General features: G+C 42.7%; 1 protein-coding gene across 1 annotated transcript in view; it reads left to right on the top strand.

Moving 5' to 3' along the window:
* UBE2G1 (ubiquitin conjugating enzyme E2 G1) overlaps nt 1-23861 on the top strand; it is a 31633-nt gene extending 7772 nt beyond the window's left edge. Inside the window, exons 2-6 of the mRNA XM_018076517.2 lie at nt 13103-13205; nt 15891-15988; nt 17043-17221; nt 20399-20522; nt 22616-23861. Coding sequence (XP_017932006.1) covers nt 13103-13205; nt 15891-15988; nt 17043-17221; nt 20399-20485 — 467 coding nt within the window. The 3' untranslated portion in view covers nt 20486-20522; nt 22616-23861. The remainder of the gene's footprint in view (nt 1-13102; nt 13206-15890; nt 15989-17042; nt 17222-20398; nt 20523-22615) is intronic.
* Nucleotides 23862-24146: the final 285 nt, after the last annotated feature.

Below are 24146 nucleotides of genomic sequence, written 5' to 3' on the forward strand. Positions count from 1 at the left end.
GCGCCCCCGCGGCACCGCCGTCCCCTCCGGGAAGCCCACAGGTCCGCCCGGCACCTTGGGAAGAACAGGATCGCCTTTTTCGTCCCTTACGTAAAAATTGCTTCATAGCCAGATAAGGAAATGTGTGCTAGGTGTCCCTAAACTCGGGCAGTTCCAGCGCTGGCTGGAGTCGGCGGAGTAGCCATACAAAGGGACGGGGTCACTGGGTGGCACAGGAATTCCCGGAGGAGGATTTTGGCCTGAGACTTCAGTAATGTCGCTGAAAGCCTAAGGGTGGAAAGCAGCATTGTTAGCAGTAAGGAGGTGAGGTTGCATAACCGGGCACAGCGAGCTGGATGATGTGCTTGTGCGTCTCCAGCACTGTCTTCTGGTTTTAGTTGACGATCAGTTTGAGAAACTTCAGTATAGTTAACGACCAGCACAGGATGTTTTACCCCTTTATCCTGGCACTCTCAGGAAAAAAAAAAACAACCAAAAAACAAACAACAAAACCCTCTCATACTGTGGCAAAAAAATCTCATCCTGTGGCTGCACTCCTGAATATCTGCATGCACCTGTTAATGCCTTAGCAACTGCTGGAGTTAGTGACACTCAGTGAGGTGTCTGCATGCTCAGATAAGCTAAGAGTTCTAGGTATGCCCTTACTACAGGAGCTCATGGCTGCTTGTGACGTGCAGATTCTCTTTGCCATAAATGATCTGTTTAAGGAAGCAGTAGTGTAGAATAGTTGCTTTCTAACTTGATAAAAACGAGCATTTGGTAACCTAGAATAGTTGTTCAGCTGTCTGGAATTTCTCTTTTAACCGACTAGTTGTGCTTCATGAAAAGAAGTTTGACATTTAGCTGGAGTCTCTCAATAGTAAGTATTCAGCTTCTGTTGTACGTTTTTTGACCTTGTGTAAGCACAGGGGGGTTGGATATGTAAGTAGACTCGTAGACTGTTATATCTGGGGGTTAACATCTGTTTAACTTTCTGCTCACTCTTTTCTGAAGGCTTCATGTGTTCTGGTAAAAGCTGGTGAGCTTTTCCAACTGCCCCTGTTACTGATTCAACTGTACTGACTCAAGTACTGCAACCATTTGCTTGCTCCATGGAGCTCTTGTGGGGTTTTTGTGATTTAAGTAATATTAGTGCCTTTGGTATGCTTTTACACGTATTTAAAGAAATTGAAACTGTATTAAAAGTGATTATGAGTGTTTATACTTAAGTGGGGTGAGTATTGAAGAAGAGTCTTGAGCTCTTCCAAAGTCCTACGTGGAGTAAGTGACCTGAGAAATAAAATAGTTTCTTCTATGTGTGATAACTAAGTGACATCTGACCTGAGCTGCCCTGGGCTGACACTGGTTTTTCAGGTGGCAGGCTGCTTGAAGTCACAGTGCAGAGGCTGAGCTTCATGATGCCTGATCTTCTTTCCCTGCTGCTATCTTCTTCCAAGTCTGAGCTGCTCCATTGTGTCCCTTTGTTTACACCCACCCTGCTTATTCTACCTCAAACCAAAAATCAGCACTATGGTATTTTTTTGTCCTGGTGGGGTTGGTACCTCAGTGTCTCTTCTCCTTGCAGCTTTTGCCTGTATCCAGTGTGGTGAGTCATGGGGTTGTAGCTACTGGTGGGGTTTGGGGGACAGCAGACAGGATAGGAGTTCTGTGATCTAAATTATTTTAAATTGCTTCAGATCACTCACTTGTGCTTCAATAATGCTAATTTGACAAGGGATGTGAGGTTGGAGCTCTTAGACTTGGAGCGAGACACCCAGAAGTGGAGGGAGGTTGAAGGGGCAATCTGAAACCCATATAATGGTGGGGCAGTTGAGGAATATAAAAATTCCTTAATTGTGAGACCCTGGATAGCTTTTTTCAATGCCAAGAGGAAAAAACAATGGCAGGAGGAGGAGAAGGTAACGTAAAACAGTAGTTCTCAGAATGGTTCCCTGTTGGTCTCCTGTATGCTTTGGTTCTTAATATGGTTCTTAATAAAGGTATTATGGGGAAAGGAGGTGTCTGTGGCACCGAGCACTTTAATGAGCTGTTTGAATTCCTGAGCACTTTGTTAAAGTGCAGGTCAGCTGCTGAGGCTGCTTGGTTGTCAGTGAGACAAAACAATAGGTCTCATCAAAACAGCAAAACCTGACAACACAACCCCAGGTCGCTCCTGTAAGTGTACGAAGACAGACTTCTATTTTTTTTTTCCTGGAGCAAACTGGTTTGTATTGTAACTTGAGCAGGGAACTGGGACCACAGCACCATATACACAACATGCCTCTCAGCTCCAGTGGCGTGTTCTGGATGCTGATAATGCTCTCAGAGAAGGGACATTCAGTGACAGTCACAAAACACAACCTCAGGTTAGATGTGGGTTGTTATGTGTTCATTTGGTTTGTTGTTTTTATTTTTCTCTCTCCCAAATTCTGTGTGGCTTCACAGTGCCTTTGCTAATGAAATATTGAGCTGGGTCACCAGGGAATTAGCGTAGTAGCTGGTTTTGTATTGACATTTGCTTGCCCCCATTTGGGCACAAGAACAATTCAAGGGAGTCAGAACTTTGGGGAGTTTTTATTTGTTTTCTTTTTTTTTTTTTAAGTGTTAAGGAAGTGGTGAGTGGGGATCTCTGAGTACCAAAGCCACTTACAGGGGTAGTCTAACTAGAGCTGCAGGATCAGATATCTATGGATACCTGTGAAACTAAATGCTGTTCCTTCTCAAATCAGCTTAATTGTAAGCTCTAGCAGCTTCTGGAAATATCTTGGAATTCAAACATATTTGTCCTTACCTTTGTTGTTTGTTTGTTTTTAAGGAGAAGGGCACTTTCTGGGTTGGTAATAATGTGAAATAGAAACCATGACCTGTCCCTTTTTTGCAAGCAGGGTGCAGGAAAAACTAAAAGGAAAAAAATGCCTTTGAACTTCAAAAAAAAAAAAAAAAGTCCCCAGCAAGTATGTAGATTGGTGTAGCACTGGGTTAGCAGAGTTCACCCCCCAGGGGAGGTGGGGGAGGAGAAACTCCCTTCTTTTTACAGCCCCCAAAACTTTATGCTCTTTAAAAGAGGCAGGAGACAACAGGAGCGTGAAACTTCTCTCCCAGTCTCCAGAGCTGTCAAGCCCAAGGGTTTTGCAGACTGAGGTATTTCTCTGAATGCTTTTATTTCATCTTTCTGCCAAATTCTTGCTGACACAGAGACTTTGGAGTAGGCAGGCCTGTCTAGTTCCCCCAGCAGGCTCACGGAGGGAGGACACAGCTCAGTCGGGAGCACACAGTGGAACTCGAAGTGCAAGTTCTCTTTAACATAAACATGGAGCACTGGAAACAGGAATAACCATGCCCTTGTTGGCTGCACTTGTGCTGGGTTGTAAATAATCTCCAACTTAGGATACAGAAAAAGCCACAGTAATATTTTTCTGGAACATGAGAAACGTGGCATTATTTTGGTTTAGAGTGCATATGGCTCCTGTTTCAAAGCAGAAATGTCTAATGAAAAATTAACAAGTTGGAAAACTGTATTAAATACTTAATGTGACAGTTCAACAAATTTGACTTTTTTGTGTGGAAGAACCTTGCTGTGTAACACTGAGCTAGTCGAATTTTTGGCAATTACGTAGGATTTACTGTTTTAAAAATATATTTGGGTGGTGAATTCTGAGGAAATTGTGGAGTTAAGATCATTTTATGCATCAAAGCTGAGATGCATCTCTTTTGGGTGGCTGGTGTATGAAAAACCCACTTTGTTTACAGTTGAGTACTGGCTTACAGGAGGTTTGTCTACAAGATAGTAATTTGAGTGGCACTGATCTGAAGTATTAATTTGGTGCTAGATTGCCTATTAGCTCCTCTGGGGAGGTCTGTTCATATGGTCAGCAATATTCTGATTATCCTGAATAATTAAGACTCCAAGATCCTGTACATCAGACTTAGTATTTTAAGTGATACTGAAGTTATAAAAAAACCCTGCATTTTTTTTTTTTTTAAGCAGACTAATTTATATTTTTTATAACCATCCATCTTGGTTGGTCTGATGCTTTTTGGGATGCTTGGGTACAGCATGTGTGTACCTCTCACCTTAACCCCCTGGCAGTAGGGCCTTATAGCAGATAACACAGTCTTGTTTCTTGTGAGGTTGTGTTGACAGAATCATCAAAGCTCCCTTGCTCAAGCTGACTTGATAGAAAATAAAACTTCTAAAACACAGGCCCTGCTCAGACTCCAGTCACTGTAACAGCACAAACAGCCTGAATTTCTGTTGTGCTGTAAATAATGATGAATGTAACTAGTGGCAAACTCTGCTAACTACACATGTTAGCTTTTCAGATGTTCCTCTTGCAGAAAGAATCTTTCAGGGATGCTGGCAGTTTTGGAAAGTGAGGTTTAGCTAAACCTCAGAATGGAAGAGCTTGATGACTCAACCAGTTGCTTGAACAGGATGGAGCAATAACCTGCTTCATAAACTTACTGTAGCTGCCTCTTCAAGGAGTCACAGCCAGTTGGCTCTGCCTGGGTCAGCTTACTAATCATGCAGGGAAAGAACTAAGCTTACCATAAATTATGAGTGTTCCTTCTCTGCTCCCCCCAAACTGTGAGTTATACCAAAGTGTGGGCATACCTGGATCTGGCAGTAAAGTGCTTTCTTCCTGTTTTGTTAGAGAGTAGTGGAACAGGAGAATACTGCTGGAGATCCTGTGAAACAAGAAGCAAAATTAAACCAATTCTTCCTTAGAAGAATTCCTGCTTTGTTGATCAGATCTTTATTTGGAGATGTTAAATCACCCAAATCACAATTAATTGTCTTGCCTTGTGGGATTGATAGTGATTCCATCTTATGTGTTTAAAGAGTTATTTGCTGCAGAACTGCAAACTGAGGATTTGTTGATTTGCTATAAATTTCTTGTTTAAGAGAAACAGATCTGGGATAAATCAAGTAGAGTGAATGGTCTTCAGATAAAACCACAGGTTGTAATTATAACTGATTCTGCCTTGACTCTTCTGTGTCTCTTTGAGTTGTTTTTTTTTTTTTGATGCAAGACAGACTTGGAACATGTGTATGTTCAACTAAGACAGGATTACTTGGTCCCTTCTGTGGTTGGTACAAGCTGTTTTTTAGTTCCCCCAAAGCTCTATGGTAACCAGTCTGAAAATAAGTGAACTTGGTAGGTAAAACCTGTTTGCCTCAAATAGGCATTCTGCTGAAGTTTCTTCTTGCAGTGTGTTCAGTGCAACCTCAGGTTTGATCTAAACCACTCCAGTTTGTTCCCAGCACAGGGGCTGAGCTCTTAACCAAGTGGAACTGAACTGAGAGGTGGCTGCTGCCCTGAGAGTGTGAAGTAACCAAGGACTAAAATGAGTGTGCAGAGTTGGGTGCCTGGAGAAAGAAGAGCAGGTGGCTTGGGTGAGGAAGAGGGCATATGACTCCTGAAACTTGTACTGTCTGCTTTTTGTTCCAGCGTGTGGGAACAGAATCAGGGTGACACTTCACATGCAGGGCTGTGCTATCACCCTGCTGCACCTGCTCTGTGCTTCAGTCTGCAGTGGTGTGTGGATATCTGTCAGGAGCTGGCCTTGGGGAGATCTTGCACTTACAGTCTCTACTAGGCTCGAGCCTTAGGCCTCCTTCCAAGTGTAAAACGTTCATATTTCCTCCTCTTTCCTGCTCCCAGGTCCAAGGCATATCAGCTGGAGCAGAGATCAGATATCCAGACCTTGTAGGAACACTTAAGTATGGCAATCTAATTGAAATAGGGTTCCATAAAAATAACTGCTCTCCGGGGCAGGAGTGTTAGCAGTGCTTATACAGGGTTAGAATAATAGCAAAGGCTTTTTGATAGGAGCCCTTTGTAAAGGTTTTCACGTGCAGTCTGTCTTGTGTGTGGTTTCTTAAGGGAAACCTATTTCCATGCCATCATCACAACACCTAGTAGGCCAAGCTGGCTGATTTTTTTTTTTTAGCTGGCTGGCACTTGGTGCTGATCTAGATGATGATGCTGTCAGGAGTCATTTAGAGAAACGTCTTAAAACAACTCTGAATAACAATGTAGCTCAAGTTAGGTTATGCAAACCTGTTATTCATATTAAAAGCAAGAGAGAAAACCAGCTGGAAAATTGTCCTTGACTTGCAACACAATTTAGGCATATGACAAGGAAAGCTCCTGATGAACTCCTCACATTTCCCTGTGGCACCTTGTTGCCAGAGAGGCTTTCTGGTGGATTTCTAGTGGTGTTCTATTCTTGTCTGTAAACCACACACGTCCTAGAGCTCTTGGCTCTGTGCAGCAGTGCTGTTTCGTGAGCAGTGTGCATGTGACTACTCAAAAGATACTTGGATGGAGGTTTTTTGTAGCTTCAGTCTGTTGGTAATTTGCAAACAGCTGTTAGGAGGTTAATGAACTTCTCCTGTCAGTGCTAAACTCAACCACATTAGTGGCTCCGAGGATGGCCCCTGTCTTGCCAAATTCCAGCAGTTGTGCACAGTGGACATCTGAAGCTTGTAGTTGTCCTTTGTAGGTGAGAGAAATAAGTGCATGTAGAGTGTGATTCATCTGACCTGTTTTTGACATCTGCCTGGGATGAGATAATTAGGGAGTCTCAGGAACTACTTATCCTGATAAGATCTCTACTGGGTGCTGCTGAGAGTGCCCCCTCTCCAGTACAGACAGATGAGGTACCCCCTGAATACTTGTCTTGACTCTTCAAGTGGAAAGAGGCATCAGACCCTGAGGACAAAGGGAAGGTGGCATTTCTGTTCCACTGAGTGTGAGAGATGGATGTGGCCCTGTGCTGCAGTTGACTCTTTATGGGCAAAGCACTGCGTGTTCCCTGCTGAGATATTTGTTTCCTTTCAGATGTGGACTTCAGAATCAGGGTTCTTCCAGTCACTTTTCTTTCCCCTCCCTTCCTCATACCACTTCCCCTCAAAATTCAGACCTTACTGGGAATGGTTTTGTTGTGGTTTTTTTAACAGGCTTATTTAAACTGCTTTTTAGCCTGGGTGGTACAACTGGGCTGGATTCTGGTCCCATGGGATACAGAGCATGCTTCTAGCAGTCCAGTCAAAAAGGGCTCTTCAAGAAACAATTTATCTTGACTTCTACCAAAATTACACGACTGATATTAATTCGAACATATGTTTTGAATTTACTGCTGAGAACCTTAATTCTGGAAGCTTAACTTTCAAAACTTTAAACACCACTACGGAATTCAAAGGTTTTCATCAGTATGTTTTCTGTTTCCAGTGATTTGGGCAAGAAAGTAACTTGAACACCACCTTTGTTTTGAGAGAAAAGGCTTGTGGGCTTAGAAGGCACAATGTGCTCCACAGTTACTTAAAGTTCAGACATTTGTTGAATGGCAAATGCATCAATGTCTACTGGTGTCCACCTCTGTGGGCTTAAGGGGTTATGGGGAACTCCTTTAGAACCAAGGCAGTACCAAAGACCTGCAAGCTCCTGGTTGGTGTGTTGAGACTCAGTTTTTAACTAAATGGCTGACCCAAACTTCCAATTGTCTGTCTTCAGGTATGCCAGGACTCCTGTGAACATGGAGGTACAGAACACACAGAATCAAGAAACTCAGTTCTTAGCTTGATTCTAGAATAATGTGACACTTTACTCATAGAAGAATTCCAGTCTCTACTAAAATGTCTCTGGTACCTTAATCCTCAGAGCTGTAGTGCCAGTTCCAGGAGCTTCTGCTGCTTCACTTTGGTCAGTGCTGCTGTCCACTTGTTTGCAGAGCTGAGCTGTGGCCATGGCTGGGAGTTTGCTTGGGAATAAAACCAAAAATCAAACGAGAAACCCCCAACCTTGTCCTCTGTCCTTCCAAAACCTGCTTCACTGTGCAAATCCGTGGAAGACTTTGTAGGTGTAGCTGAGGACATGGCAAGCAAAGCAGCACACAAAGCTGTGTGGAACTGTACTGAGATGCAACTTGCCTGTTAATGTTAATTGTGCAGCCCCCCCTACAAATTCTCTGAGCTGAGAGGAGGATTTGATTTGTGGAAGTCTGAAATGCTGCCCTTATTAAGCAGAGGTGACACATGGAGCACTGGAAATTAGTTGCCAGGCTAAAGTTAAGAGTCAAATGGAAAGCTGCTACTGAACTGCTTGGTAGAACCTCCTCTCTGTCTTTACTGTTTGTCTCCCTCCAAAATAATTTCTGTGTCCTTCTGAGACTGAACCTGTTCTATCTTAATTGCTGTTGTATTTGTCACTCCCACGGTGGCTATCAGGAGTGTGTGCATATTTTATGCTGTGTTTTGTCTGAACTTCTTGGATGAGCTTGTGGAGCAAGACAGAACATGATGAAAGCAGGTAATAGGGAGAGCTTGGGGAATACATCTGTACAGGGAGATCATGTTACTGTATCATCTCAGCCCTGGTGCTCTAGAATCAGGAAATTACAGCTGGGTCTGCAGGTAGCAAAGTGTTGGAAGTCATAAGTGACCTCAGTTAAGTAGAACTACATGAAAGTCACAGTTTGGGATTCAGACAGGAAGAGTCTGGGAAGAGGTTTTTCAGTCTGAACAGTTGTTAGAAGCTCCTGGACTAGTGTTGAGCCTCACAAAAAGCAACCAAGACAGAAACAAGCCTTATGTACAGCAGATATAAAGGGCTGCTGTGGCCTGCTTGTTCTGAGAGCTGGGTGAACCAGCCAGGTGATTTCTCCAGAAGCCTTAGCCAGGCCTTGGGCTGTCTAGTCTCTGGTTTTGTGCTGTACTCAATCCACGGGCTGCACACAACTCAACCACTGTGTAACTTACTAAAGAGGCTGCTGTTAAAAATAACGTAGAAACTTGGATTTTTGAAAGCTCTGTGCTGTAATGTAGCTTAAAATACCCTGAAGTGTTGCTGGGCAGTGGCTGGCTGGGGGAGACATCAGGCTGACAAGTTTGGATGCCGGGCATAGCTGCTCCAGGGAGCCATGGGGCTCCTTCTGCTTAGTCACTTCTGTTGATGCTGCTTTGCTCCGGGAGTGGTGAAGGGCTCCTGGCTTTTACAAAGGCGGTTTTAGTGAGTGTGGGAACATCAGCTTGATGGAAACTAAACCCTGAAACTGGAAGCACAGCTCATGGTTCTGTGTTGGCTCAGGTTTAAGGCAATGGTAACTCAGTTCTGCTTCAGTCAGAGCTAAAGGGACAGTGTATTGTGTGGCAGATCGTGTGCCAGGGGAGCCAGGGGACCTGAAAGTCTCTTCTGGACTTAACTCTGTTGGATTATGGCCCTTGAGTCTTCCTCACCTCCCAAATGAGGTCTTGGATTTAATCCCAGGTTCAGGACTGGGATTAAAAGAACTGCATGTCTTAATTTTTAAGCAGACACAGGGTTCTGTTCCAAGTATGTTGGTGCTTGGCAGCTGTCCAGGTGTGTGCTGCTTTGGCTGTCAGCTGCTGCTTGGTCTGCAAAGGGCTCTACCTGAAACTGCTTCTGGACTGAGAACAAGAACTTAGTTTCTTCTCTGGGTAGAAAAATGTCTGTTGTATTAAACAATCAGAAATGCAGAAAATACTGGCAGAAATACTAAACCACAGAGTGTAATATATACTAGTAGCAAGTAAGTGGCACTTACTTAGGCATGGGCTTGATGGAAATGTGTTGATGGACTCATTTATGTTTAAAAAGTACAGGATATATTTTGCTAAGCAGGAAATCTCAAAGAAAAAATGTTGGAAAAATAATGTGGAGTGTTCCAGTTCCTTATAGGTGTCTGGCTTCTCTGCTTTTCTGGGACCTGTAGGGCAGCTCTTCAGCTGGGCTTTGGAGAGGACCTGCACCAAGAGCTTGTTCCCCCTCTCCCTGCCTGGAGGCAGGAATTGAGTCCTCTGCTTTATGAAGGATCTCCATCATCTGTGTGTTTGTCTGGCAGAGCTCCTGTTGGGCTGCAGGGAGTTACTGGGAGGGAGGGACTGATGGACACAGGGAGCAGGTGTCCGTGTTTGGGAGTGCAGGAGGCTCTGCTCTGGCCCCAGCCCCGTGGCACTGAGCAGAGTGTGTGTGTTCCTTCCTTGCCATGTTTGCATCACTGCTTATTTGGGGTTTTGGTGCATGGATTTCACCACTGTCTGAGGCTCAGTTAGTGAGGAGATAGGCAAGAGACAGGTGGTACTTCAGTGACCTTTTCTATGTGCAGCACTGACCATATCCAGGGAAAAAAGCAAACCCAAACAAACTCTTGCCTTGTTAGCATGTTTTAATGAGTAGCAGCTCTTGGCTGTCCATGGTAAAGCAGCCAAGGATGATGTTTTTCATGTCCCAGTGCAAAACTTTCCTGAGAGACTTCCTTTTTTGTCTGATGACCAGCCCCGATGTTTAGTTTAGCACAAATAATCTGGGTGGAAAAGCTCATTTTTAACTTGCCTCTGGTAACTTGGTAACTCCAAATACCTCTTCATGGAGAAGGTGGGTGAGCTTATGGCCATTGTGTTACCTCAGAGTATTTCTGCAGGCAGCAGCTGTTTGAACTGTGGTTCAGAATTGCTGCCATGGAAGGAAAATAACCTTTTCCCAAGCAGAGACTGAGGCCACCTTCTTTAAAAGCAGTAACCTGATCATTTGCTTTATAGGCAACATCCACTAAGCAAGTTTCTTTAACTGCTTTAACTGAAGATGTCTAATGACTGTCCCTTTCATGCAGTTTAGATGTTTCCTTAAATTAATTAACAATTGGCACCAGCAATCTTATTCCTTCTCCCAACGTCCCTTGCACAGTCCTAGGTATTAATCAGTGTAAGAGCTGTCTTTCTTTGGGAACAAGTGCATGAAAAACGTTTCAAGCTACTTAAGGATAAAGTTATTTGAGGCTGAGACAGATATAAAAAGAAATTAAAATAGCACAAATTAAGAATTATAAAAAAAATGTGTATGTTGGAATGCTTGAAAATAGTGTGGCATGTTTAAATAGAAGAATGCTGAATCTTTTCTGTCAGGCTTCTTCAAAGTTTTTATCACTGAGAAGCGATAACTTGCAAACAATAAAGAAGCTAAACATGAGCAGCTTGAGTTAGAGCAGTTCACACAGAACTTGGCATAAATCCTTTTCTCCCTGTGGAAATGCAGAAATGAGGGGACTTGTGTTTCACAGGACTCAAACCTGGTATTTGCACTTTCTCTTGACTTCTGTAGCTGTTATGGTGGATATTCTGTATTACAGCACTAATATAATACCTGAAAGGATTATAGAAGTGTCCTGAGCAGAGATGGCTTTTTGGCACAAGCAATATTTTTTTTTTTTCCAAATGAAATCCTGCTTTAAAAAGCAGATTATGTTCAACTACTAACATGATGGTACTTTTAATATCCCGTGCTGAAGGAATGTCTGTGGTAAGGGGCTGGTGAAGTTCTGGCTTAATGTGGAACACTTGCCTAGTCTATCTGCCCCTTCTACCTCCAACTGAAGTCACTCAAGCTTGTGCAGCTGTTTCCCCAGAGTTTCATAGATGCCAGAGTGTGAAAACAGATTTGCTTAGTGGAGGTGTGACTGTGCTGTAGTTTTGGGGTTTGAAGCTTTGTCTTGGTTACAGACCCTGTTTTGTTACCTTTTCTTTCAGGCATTGTCTGGAAAACCAGGGTTTGGTTCAGTAGCCAAGTCTTTGTCCTGTACCTTGGGGAGTGGGTGGTTGACCTCACCTGGTGACTCAGAGCCTCTGAGTAACTCCCAGGAAAACTCCTTCCAGTGCATTCCTTGGGACTTTAGCACTGAGTCACGTTTGGATAAATCTGGCTCTGAATTGTCAGTGACTGAGCAAAGTTGATATCCTGGTATCTGCCTCTCCAGGACTTTGGTCCTCCATGTGAACCTCCTCCCTGTGTGGATTAGACTGTGTAGGGCTTGAATTGATTCTTCTTGCCTTTTTTAACCATGATTTAAATAGTTCAGAACTTTGCTGGCAAACAGTGTCTGAAAACTTATGGGCAAATCAGTGTGGAATTAACAGTAGGCTTTTCTCCATAAAATTGAGGTTTTCACTTGAAGTTCCTCTGCCTGTACCTGAGGACATTCTAAGGCCCTCTGAATTTCAGCCTGTAATGCTGAGGGGTCTACACAAAATACAACTACTGGGTTTACAAAGTGGGAATATGTGCACAAACTGGGCTGTGGAACAGAATAACGAGGGCTGTATAATGTAATTGTAAAAGAAAACATCACTAATTTCATCTGGAAATTACTGGCCAGTTGAAGGAATAACTTTTTTTTTTTTTTCACCTTCCTCTTTCCTAAATACCCAAGATCTGTTGCAAATGCTGTGTGAAGAATTTCAGTTTGGCATCAATATGGTATTTGAACTAATTTTTTTTACCCAAAGCTGTCAGTTAATAGATGTTCTCCCTACCCCAGTTGGATTTTAGGCAGAACTCCTTTGAGGTGTTTAATTCCAAATCTCATGTTTTATCCTGGAGCAGGCTGAAAGCAGAAACTCAGTGGAGTCTCCACCTAGGTCTGACCTCTGCATGGCTGTTGCCAGAGAAGGCTCTATCTGGCAGTGGTCTATACACTCAGAATCCTGTATTGCTTCTCACTAGTGGATAAAACTGTGAAACAAAAGGAAAAATAAAACCCCCACAAACATTGAACAGCAAAACAGCTTATCTTCTGTGTTCTCTTCTAGTAGTTCAGAATATAGTAAATCATTATCTCCAGAATTCACTGGCACAAGTCTCAAATGCTTTCAGATTCTGGGGAAAAAAATCATTTAAGGAAAGTAGGATGTTACTTTTAAATAAAAACACAGCGTGACTTTGATCTTCTGTTAACGTTTTGTGGAGTTACAGACAGACTTTGGTTTAAGCTGGCACCTCGGGGTTCTTACAGTGTGGCTTTTTTTATTAGTAGAAAACCTGTTTCTTGGCTTAAACACTTGTTGGTCTCTAGTTTAGGAGACCATGTGAGTTACTGTGGCCCTTCTGCTCCTGCTTGGATAGTTTTGGAGTCAGAGCTGGGCTCTGCTTAGGCACAGACTGGTGTGTGTGTGGTTGGGAGCTGAGGGAGCTCACCCAGGCCAGAAGTCCATGAGTAAGTGCCAAATACCCTGGGGTTTTTTGGTCACGTACAGAGGCACGAGCAGAACAGCAAATGCATGTCCTAGACACCTAAAGTTACTCTGAAATGTCTTTTTCCTACACAGAGCTCAACAAAAATCCAGTGGAAGGATTTTCAGCGGGCTTGATAGATGATAATGATCTGTATCGATGGGAAGTCCTTATTATTGGTCCTCCAGATACACTATAGTAAGTACTGATACTTTATAGAAACTTAAGTAAACTCAGCTTTACTAGTCCTAGTTTGGTCTAAGTGAGTAGAAGTTAACCAAAATCTTTGTGCTAAGTTAGGTAATGCTGTTCTATTACTAGCAAAATAGCTGTAAATAAGAGAAGTTCTAAAGTGCTTTGCTCCCCTGGGAAAAGGCAACACTGATCCCTTTGTTCTTGTATAGAAACCAGAAAGAATGATTGTCCTTAGAGGCAGCTGCTGTTTCCTTTCACACATAAGCAAGGCAGGTAAAATCCACTCCTTGCTGCTCCTGCAGGGAGGCTGGAGTTCAGCTGATAGCACAGGGTGAAATCATTACAACTTCGTGCTGGTGATGCAGGCAAATATTCCAGCTGATTTAGCTGGGGGAACTGCAGGAGCCCACAGAGCCTCAAGTCCTGTCAGTTTGAGATGGGAGAACCTCCAGCTGTGCCCTGGAGTACTTCAGGGTGATCATCTACCCCAGCTCCTGGGAAACATTCTGTGCCCAGGAGGGGTCAGCTTAAAATGAACTCCTGAAGGTGAACTCAAAGTGAACTCCTCAAGATGAACTCTTGTTTTCCTTCCTTAGGCTCTTGCAGTGGTAAATTACTGATACAAAAAGCCCAGTGACATTTACTTGAGGTCACTTTTGGTCCCAGCATGAAGTTGTATATCTCGTGTCTGCAGCCTTCTGAATAAATACTTAAGCCCAGTAATCAAGTTGCTTTGCTTTTCCTCAAGCTCATTACACTGTGATTCTCACATCTTGCATGAGATGATTTCTCCAGCTTCTCTTGACCTTTTCTGAACACTCTTGTAGTGGTTCTGTTACGTTCTCATGGCCACTTTATAAATACTGTCAGTAAAGAAATGCTGCTTCTAACTGAACATCATCTTACGGGCTAAAAATTGCAGTACTATTTTTTTCCCCACTTCATTGGAGTCCTGAGCTTTTTTTGAGGCTTTTTAGATAAGTTCTCTTCTGTTCCAGTCCCCAGTTGCTGTTTTTCAGGGTAGTATGAGGCTGAATCCCTCCTCCCTGGGCTGTTTGATGACAGTGGAATATAATAGTTAAATTTCACCAGTTTTCAAACTTAAGTCTCATTCCTGTTCCCACTTTATTCTGAGTTTACTTTCAGACTTCAGGCTCAGTGCATTACTCTACTGACAGAAACCCCTTTATCAGGAATACTGCTAGAAATGGCACTGATCTCCCTTAATTGACAGCTGTACTTCATTAACTGATTTCTAATGGATATTCAGTTTAAGAACTGTATTTATATGCAGCTGATATGGGGCAGCCAGGGATGCCTTACAGTTTTAGGATCTGCTCCTTTAAAAAGGGAAAGAAGGACCTTTTTACTTTGAAAAAAAAAAAAAAAGGATTTAACTGGTTTGGGGCTATCAACAAATGTAATCTAACACTCCTTTGTCTTGACTGTTATAGATGTTAAAATAACCCAGTTTCTGGAATTCTTACCCTTCCCAGGATGAGGGATTCTTTGGAAACTGCCTGCCTTTTCTAAAACTTGTGAAAAATGACTGCTGTGGGTTCAGATCCCCTCAGCTGCTTCAAGGGCCAAGTCACTCAGATCTAGTGATTTTTGGGGTTGGGTTTGTGTTTTTTTGTTGGTTTTTTTTGAGACACTTGCTAGAATTGCACATCTTTTGGTTAGTGGTGGTAAAACATGTTATTTTCCCAGTAGCCTGTGGGCTTTGGGGACTGGCTCTTACTGCTTTATAAATACAGGGAAAAAAAATTGGCACTGAACCGTTTTCTACACCAATTGTTTTGTCTGTGTGGCTGCCGAGGAGCAGCTCCTCACCCCCCCTGCACATCCTGTGCCACCTTCGGAGGTTTATGGCCCACTTTTTGTCATCTCTGCCTTGGCAATTGCAAATTCTGTTACAAACTTCAGTTACAAGAAATGACAGTAACAGGGCAGGTGCTGCTGTAGTAGTTACATTAGCAAAGTATTCCATCTGTAAAGCTTTCCATGTCAAACAGGCCCTCACATTTTTTCTAAAGGGACTATTCCTGGCCTGTAAATCCACATAAAAACTGGATGTCTCTTGTTTATTGTTGTTTTCCAGTTGAGTGGGTAACTGTAATGCAGAACACCTCCCTGTCATGTCTGAGTCCCTTTAGCTTAGTGTGGAAAAGGTGGCATTGGAAATTTTGTTTCTTAGGTTTTTCTTGCTGTAGACACAGCTCTAAAGCTTTCAGTGATTTTTCACTGGGGCTCACTGCTGCAGGCTGATACCACAAAATTTGGTCTCCAAAGGAAGAAAATGAGTGTCAGCTGGGCTCTACTTGAGAAGGGCAGTTATTGGCAATTATTTTTTTTTCCTGTTAATAAATGTACTGGGTGGAAAAATGTAAGTTGTGATTCCAGATGGTGAATTCCTTGGCAGTTTTTTTGATGGTTTTGGGTGGTTTTTCCCCTCTGGAACATCATCTTAGTTCTAAAAAAGATAGTGGTGGGGAACTGGCAGTATCTTGTGAAAGGATCTTCTCAATCTAGAAACTCTTTGCATTGCATATGGAAGTGTTGGTACTGTTAATTACCAACATGTTCAGTTGTGTGAGGGGTAAACTTAGAGCTTTTGATACAGCAGTAAGTTCCAATCTTCAGCTTAAGCTTACAAGAAACTCTACTAAGATATTTTTGATTCCCCAGTGAAGGTGGTGTTTTCAAGGCTCATCTTACTTTTCCAAAAGACTACCCACTGAGGCCGCCAAAAATGAAATTCATCACAGAAATCTGGCATCCAAATGGTAAGAAATGTCAAAGTTTCAATTTCTTTTTGCAGTTAAGGACTAAAATGCAGTGAAGATAAATGGGTACATTTCTGTTCTTGTTAGAAATATGAAACTCTGCTTTTATTTTGCCATTTTCACTTAATAAAGAAGTAATAACCATGGCAGATTTTTTTAATAGGGCTGCTCTAAGAGCATAAAATACTCCTAAAGTATTTTCAGAAGCTGTCGAGAGCAGCTTCTTGCATTCTTGGTAACTGTTCAGGGATTTTTTTTTTCCTTAATTTTTTTCCTAAGTGCAAAATTCTGGTCTGAGGAGAAGCTTGACTTCTGTAGCTGCTTTTTGTTACACCTTCAAGTATTTCAGCTTGGTATTACTGAGTTGGCAGTTCACTGTTGTCCTCCTCTGGGGAAGCATGAAAGGAAATCACAGCATCTTTTAGCCCCTCCAAAGGAGACTCCTCCTAATGTTTCATTTACCTATGGACTGCTGGACATAGATGGGAAGGTAAAATAAAATGGGAGATGGTTTTACTGGGAAGGAGAAAATGCTCTTCAGCCTCAGAAACTGTAGATGTTGAAAACTGGGAGGAGAGCAGCACAATGTTCCCATCGTGAGGGACGGGGGATATTTTGATGCTGTGGCAATTTCAGCTCTGGAAATACCAGAGTACTTGTCAGGCACTTTCTAATTCCAGCAGTTTAAATCATATTCCAATATGTTCCAGTGATATGCTGTGGAGAAAAGGTCACCCTAGTTTGCTGAACTTAACAGAAAAAGCTGGAGTGGAAGCCTGTCCAAATAAATAGACTTGGAAGTTGCAGCCTGGTTAGAATTGAGTTCTGCCTCCCCGTGTGCCCTCTCTGCCCCAAGTCTGGGGATCCTCAGACTTCCCCCGAGCCCTCTTTGTTACAGCTGGAGCTCTGCAATGGTTAATGCCTTTCCTCTTGTATAAAGTGTCCTCCCAACCGTGTTTGAGGCTGGCTGGGGTGAGGATGAGCAGCTCCCTGACTCCTGAAGGGATGCCAGGCTGTTGTTCACCACTGAAATATTCCTCCTTGTGCTCTGCAGTTGACAAGAACGGCGATGTCTGCATTTCAATCCTTCACGAGCCCGGGGAAGACAAATATGGCTATGAAAAACCTGAGGAACGCTGGCTTCCCATTCACACAGTGGAAACCATCATGATTAGTGTTATTTCTATGCTGGCAGATCCCAATGGTGATTCTCCTGCTAATGTCGACGCAGCGGTAAGACTTTGCTTGCACTGCACGTTGTCTTCTTGTAGAGACCTTGAATGGAGCTTTGTTCCTAGTTTGATAAACAGTACAGTGACTTGGGAAGAACCTTCTATATTGCAGGCTAAGGTTGTCTTTCTGTTGGGAAATGCAGTGATGTCAAACAGAATCGACAGTTAGCCCTGGCAAAGTTCCCTACACCTCAGTTTTCCTGTCTCGTGGATTCTTAGAGCAGGAGGTTTGACTGTGTAGTTCTGAGAATGCACCTGAAAGCTTCACTGGGCATCTGGCCTTCAACTGTGGAGGAAGGGTTGTCCCCTGTAGATTGGCTAAAAGCAAGGAAAATGGTCTGGTTTATAGTCAAGAGCAGGGGTGAAGCTGCAGTTGTTGGATGCAGTACAGTGTTTGTGCAGCATGGCCTGTGCTCTGGGGGGTATGAACACAGCTGTCAGCTCTCTAGAGGAGCTGCCTTCATAGCAGAATGACAATTAGGCTGATAAAGGTGATGGGGAGGGGAAAAAGAAGTCTCAGTTCTGGAAAGGTGTAGGGAAAACAGACTTCAGGCCCCAATCATCCGAGATACACCACCATGCTTGCCTTGGAATTACTCTTAAATTGCAGTTCAGCAGTGACTTATGAGTGCTGTTCTCTCTCAAAAGAGAAGTTCTGGGTCCTGTAACTGTAGGAGTGAGGAGAAGGGAGATGGGGATTGGAAGATGCAGAATTTCCCAGAGGAATGTTAACCTGCTCTGTCAACCCAGCTGTACCTTCCCAAAGTGGGTGGGAGTTTAGTAGTTTCCTGGAGCCTTTGATCTGCTATGTTGTATTTCCAAAGGTGGTTGAGCTCTGCCGAAAAATCATCCTGGGAACAGGCTCATGTGGAACAAATTTAATGGGGAGAAAACAGAAAATGAACACAAAGCTGTAGTGATCAATATACTCATTTAGCATTTTTTGAGTGTTGGACCTCCCCTTCTTGTGTCATGTTACTGGTCAGATACCCAGGAGACATGGACATTTTCTGCTGGCAAACCTGAGAGGACTAGGAGGAGCAAGTTATTAATGAAATGCTGAAAGTGCAATTAGAATCCCTCAGTTCCCAAATTCAGGCATGTTGAATGTAGCTGCTCTAACCCTGGAGAAATCAGAGTTTTTTTAGCTGTCCTTCCTGACATCACAAGCTTTTTTATTGTGCCCCACTCTGACAACTATTTCAGGAGTGACTTCCTTTTTAATTTTTTTTTCTTTTTTCCTCAGAGAAGTTAGGTACAAATTGAATTGGTTTTACCTGAACCTTAGGGCAAAGGTTGAAAATGAAAACAGCTTTTTCTAGCCCAGCTTGAAAGAACATAAATCCAGCTCTGACTGTGAAGACAGTACTGAAGCATCACTTTGGATGCTAGAAACTGTTTTTCTGCCTATGGTATGAGATGTTTCAAGGAACTTTTAATGTGCTGCTTGAGCAGCTTGGCCTCTCCTGCTGGACTGTAGATCTCTTCATATGAACCAGAACATACTCATCAGGGTAATGAAGAATCAGCAGCTCCTGTGTTTACTGCAGCAATAAAATTTGGCAGCTACTAAAAGACACTTTGTCTGCTGTGATTAATTTCTAGTTTTAAACAAATCTGGAGAATAAGGTGTTAGAGAGGCAGTTCAGGGCATTACAGGAGCAGGGGATGTACCTGCCTGCTGGAAAAATGAACTGTGCATGTTGGAGTCTCTTGGAGTGGGGAAAAAAATGAGGAACAGGAACCTGAATAGATATTTTGAAAAGCAAACAGAACAGTTCATGACCTAATATAACATTTTTAGAGACATAGCTGTCAAATTGGAAACTTCACTCGCTATTCAAGTCGGAGCACTTACTTTATAGAACTACAAATATAAAAAGTAGAAACAAAAACTAAGGCTCTGAAGCTCAGAGGGCACAAATTCAAAGCTTTTCTTGGCCTTAAGCCACCTGGTGTGAGCTGTCCTGTGTCCCAGTCCAAGGAACCAAATGCTTGCTGCATGAATTGCTGAAAAAGAACAAATTAATTAGTTGCCTTATTTGTGCTTTCACTGGGAAGTTGAGATGTGCTGGGCTTTTCCAGTGGGATTTATTGACTAAGTGAGCTTGGAGGTGATAAATGTGTTAAGATATGCCAGTTATCCTAATCTTTTTTTCTCACTACAACCTTCACTCCGAGCAGGGGTGAAAAGAAAGGTGATGTGTGTACTAGATTGCATCAGGCAAAACGATGTGGGGATTTGACCCCTTCCCTCACCCCTGCATTAAGAATATATTGCTTATATCAGAGACTTAAGAACTGTGGCACTTCATGGAATAAGGGGTTCTTTGTATTTTCCCAGCCCTTCTGGCTGTGGGGCAGTACCCAGCACGTCAATCTTAACCACACCTGAGGCTCCTGTGCTTTCATCTGAGCTCCTCATGAGCCTGGCACAAAAAAAAAAAAAGGCAATCTGGCTGCACTTGCTCCTGTAGGTTTTTGTGACACCTTGATGTGTGCATCTCTGGATCAGACCTACCTCTTACCTCTCTTCCTGTTCATCTTTATCTTTGCTCTTCATCTGAGCAGCTCTGAAATGAGATCCCCGTCCCAGAGAGCAGCAGTGGGTGAGCTGAGTGTTCTCCTCAGGTCTTTCTCACAGAGCCAGGATCTTGCAGCCATATCTAACCAGGAGGTGTTTGCTTTCTAAGGACACTGCTGTGCCTCTTCTGAACACTGGGACTTCTGTGTTTCTGTCCTGCAGTGTCCTGGCTAGATTGAGAGGGAGTTGAAACTGTCCTAAAAGAAAAAAATCTCAGAGTTAACTACTAGCTCCACAGTACCTTTTTTACCACTGCAGTTAAAGACTTTAACCCATAACAACAGCTTGTGGTCCACAGTTTGAGTTTGCTGCTGCTTTGCAGGCTGAAGTAAATAGATTTTAGTGTAGCCACCAGTTTAGTCTTGGAGAATGTGTAAAATTCAAAGCTCCATCCTCACTGTCTTGTGAGCAGCTGGCACAGAAACCCAGAGCAAGCTTCCAAAAATCCTGAATATCCCAGGTTTTCAGTGATTGTAAGCAAATTTAGGTGTTGACTAGATGGCTAATGTCTGAAAGCATAAAGCACCAAGAAGCTTCCTAGAGCTTGTGCATTGTTGTAGGACTGACATCTGAAAGCTGTCTATTCAATTACAGAAAGAATGGAGAGAAGACAGAAATGGAGAATTTAAAAGAAAAGTTGCCCGCTGTGTAAGAAAAAGCCAAGAAACTGCTTTTGAGTGACACTTATTCAGCAGCTAGTAGCTTCACTTTTTTCAGGGTAAGTATCCTCCTCAAGCCAAGCCAGTTACCTGAGTTGAGGTTTTTCTGCCTGAGTGTTGCTGAACTATTTCTCCCCCTCCCAAAAGCAAAAAGAAAACCCCAACCCTTTCTTCTCAGCTGCGTGGCCTCAGTGGAGCTCTTTGGTTGGGTGCAGGGCTAAAGACTAAAAGAACTGAGTGCAGTTGACTTCTGCCAAAATTGGGGAACTTCTCTTGTGCTCTTGCACTTATGCTGTTCAGCAGTTGGACTTCTCTTTATCAGAATTCATCCTGCTTTATTAAGAGTGCTCAGAGGTTGCTGGAGCTGTAATAGAAGGGGGGAATAATTCTTTCATGTTCATTATTGTGAAGAACACTTGCAAGAATCTTTTAAAAGCATCTTAAAAGTCTTGCTGTCTCAGGAGTTGCAGTTTATCTTGCATGTTGCATGTAGGTTTTAAATAAGACTTGAGTGTGGTTGTTGGGAACCATTCAGAAGGGTTTGCTTCAGGAATTTGCTACAGGAATTTTAGTGCAAAGCCTGCTGGCACATCAGGAAGGATCAAGCTGAGATGTTGACCATCAGTAATGTGAAGGAAGGTGATGTTCTTTTCAGCAGCCAAAGAAACCCCAACACTTGCTGGGGAAGGCTTGGGAATAGCTTCAGACAAACAGCTGTGTTCTGCTTGCAAGCTGAACCAGGGTGTTTCTGAGGGCCTGGACAAGTTTTGACCTGAGAGCAGCTGACATGATATTTGCATTTTATACCACCCTGTTAAAGAGCTTCTGACTCAAGATACTTACTCTAATTTGCACAATCACATCTCAGTTTTAATGGGACTTTTAATAACCTCTTGTAGAAAGCTCTGTATTAAAACATGGCCTTAAATCCCTGGCCTTTGGTCACTTTATCTTTGCTATGCCAAGGGAAAGCTTCCTCCATGAGCTACTAATTTCCCACTCTTGCTTTTCAAAGCAAAACAGAGCTTTGTGATGAAGCTGCCTTTTCTTAATGGTTGGTTTGGCAAATGAAATTTGGCTGGAGAAGCCCAAATCCATATTCACTGGTTATTTGCAGCATATATAACTCACAGGGGCAGAAATATGGCACTGTGTGTAGTTCAGAGGGGTTTTACTGACTGAAAAAAACAGAAAAGCTTACTAAATTCTTCTGCTAGTTAGTTTTTTTTTTTTCACCATGGTTGTACAGGAGAGAGTTTCTTTCTTACCCTTTTGTAAGCACTGAGGGGCTGGGGGAAGGCTCCAGCTGTGACAAACTGGTACTGCAGGATCTCTTCTCTGCAGAAATGCTTTGATGGAACTTTCTCTAGTGTAGATAAAGCATGAAAAATGCTCAATATTGATCAAAAGACTAAGCAAAGGAACGGAATGTCTTGTACAACTGCCTGTAACTGGAGTGTAAGAACTGTTAATGCAGCTGAATTTTTTTTTTTCCTGTGTTGGAGAAAGGGAGTAACTGTGAGTAACACTCCAGAGTATCCTTAACTAACCTCAGCTCTGTTGCCATGTTGAACTTGGCCATCGTGAAACAATGCTCGTGACAAATATTTTAAGTAATGCTGTGTTGCTTTTTTGGAAGGCAAAAAGCTTTTTCTGAGTCCTGGTGACTCCTCCCAAGTGAGGGATGGGCAGGGAGTTGGATGGGAAGGGGCCATTCCAGCTGGTTTCAGCCCAGTGCAGCCTGACTGGGGGCTGTGGTGCCAGTGTGGTGCCAGTGTGGTGCCAATGTGGTGCCAGTGCTCCCTGGGCACTGCTGTCCCATTTTGGACCCAGCAGCCACAGTCAGGGGTGCACAGACCTGTCAGTGATAAACCTGCACTGCTCAGCCCTGGGTGTGAATAATCCAGCCTTGAGAAGCAACATGAACAACAGGAGCCTGAAGGTGATAGTTGAGCTTGGCTACACAGTGTGCTGAACTAACTCCAGTCTTTCTCAGGTGATGAGTTTGGATTTATCCATCTCCTGCACAGAGGTATGTAAAGTTCTTAAACGGGTAACAGCTATCTTCTCGAGCCTGAAACACTAACTAACATCTTGGCAACAACTGAGGGTGATGAGAGGTTTCATTTTAACACCTGTGATTTCTTTGCAGGTCTCCAATTGAGAAACATGGCACTGTTTTTTTTCCTGCACTCTACCCACCTATTGCTGGACTTCTGTTGTTACAAGTTGGCAAACACTGGCTGGAACTGGGCTGCAATAAAACATGCCAGTTATCAATGCTGACAAGAGCCTAACAAGTGCCAACACAAGATGATTACGCATTTTGAAATCTAATGAACTGCTTTAACCTTCAGGAAGAATTGTAAAGATGTGTACATAGCACAACATGATCCGGATAATATATATACTGTTCATGTACATCCACAAATACACATTGTACCAAATAATGCTGTCAGTAGTTAGGAATAGAATTGTGTAAATTCTAAAGATTTTAGCAGGTTTTTTTCTCTCCCTATTCATTGTTTCCTATGAGTTTAAAAAAAAAAAAAACAACCAACCAAACAACAACTTGTGAAGCATGTCAAACTAAAAACAATTAGGATAAAGTTGTTTTTTTGGGTTTATTTTGGTTTTTTTTTTCCCCCTCCCACTTTAATTTTCCTTTGACCCACTGAGGCTTAATTAAAATTTCTCGCTTATTAAAGTTTAGTATCTCTTTTTTTTTTTTTTTTTTTGGGGGGGGTGTTTTGGAAATGTGCTCCCTTTTATTTCCCCCCATGAGAACTTTAAAATTTTCCTAATTAAACCCTGAAAGGATTTGCTATCAATTACTTGTGTCTTCTTTTATGATGACCTTTGTAGTCTCAAAGGTGCTTTATTTTTTTTTTCCTTCCCACCCCTTTTTTAAACCCAATTACTCCTCCTTCTTGAATTGGGTATAGCAATAAAACTGGCCCTGGAGCACCCTTGAGCAGCCTGAGGGATTTTTAACTTCCAAGGACTTGAGTGCTTTCCCTTGGAAGTTCAGTTGACTAAGTTAGTCCAAGATAGGAATGAGCTGCTTTTTAGGGGTGAAATTTTTGGTTTGCCTTTTTCATTGCCTGTTTGTGGGGCGGGGGGTGTGTGTGGGGGAGGCTTGTTTTTTCTCAAGGTTGAGTTCAAGCATGCACATCTGTAGGCTTTCAAATGACTAACTTCTGGGTTTGCTCTCAAAAATAGTTTCCCTCCTTCCTTTACTCTCTTCTGTGGCCCTTCATCTGCTTTGCCTTCTACTCCAGAGTTTTCCTCACCTAATGTACAAAGAAAATTACGATGTATATTTTCATGTAATTTGATTTTTGGAATTCTGTCACCTGTAGTGAGTTCTTCCAAAATATAATTTTTTCCAATAACAATGTGTCAAACTGGCTGTCTTCAGTATGGAAATAGGAAAGGTACTTGCAGTTGGAGCCCAGCTTACCTGAACATCTTCAACAATACCACACCAGCAAACACTTGAGGAATTTGACATGCTGTGCTTCATCTTCAGTAATGAGAGAGCAAACAAAACACACCTTTCTCCCTCTTGTAACCATCTTTGGCCCTCTACTGAGCAAATAGTAATAATCTCAGAGTGGCAAGAGTTTTCCAAGCCTTTTGACCAAGGAAACTTTTATATAGAGAAACTTGAAACTACTTGA

The sequence above is a fragment of the Manacus vitellinus genome, unplaced genomic scaffold, assembly GCF_001715985.3.
Source record: "Manacus vitellinus isolate BGI_N305 unplaced genomic scaffold, ASM171598v3 scaffold_32_pilon, whole genome shotgun sequence".
NCBI lineage: Eukaryota > Metazoa > Chordata > Aves > Passeriformes > Pipridae > Manacus > Manacus vitellinus.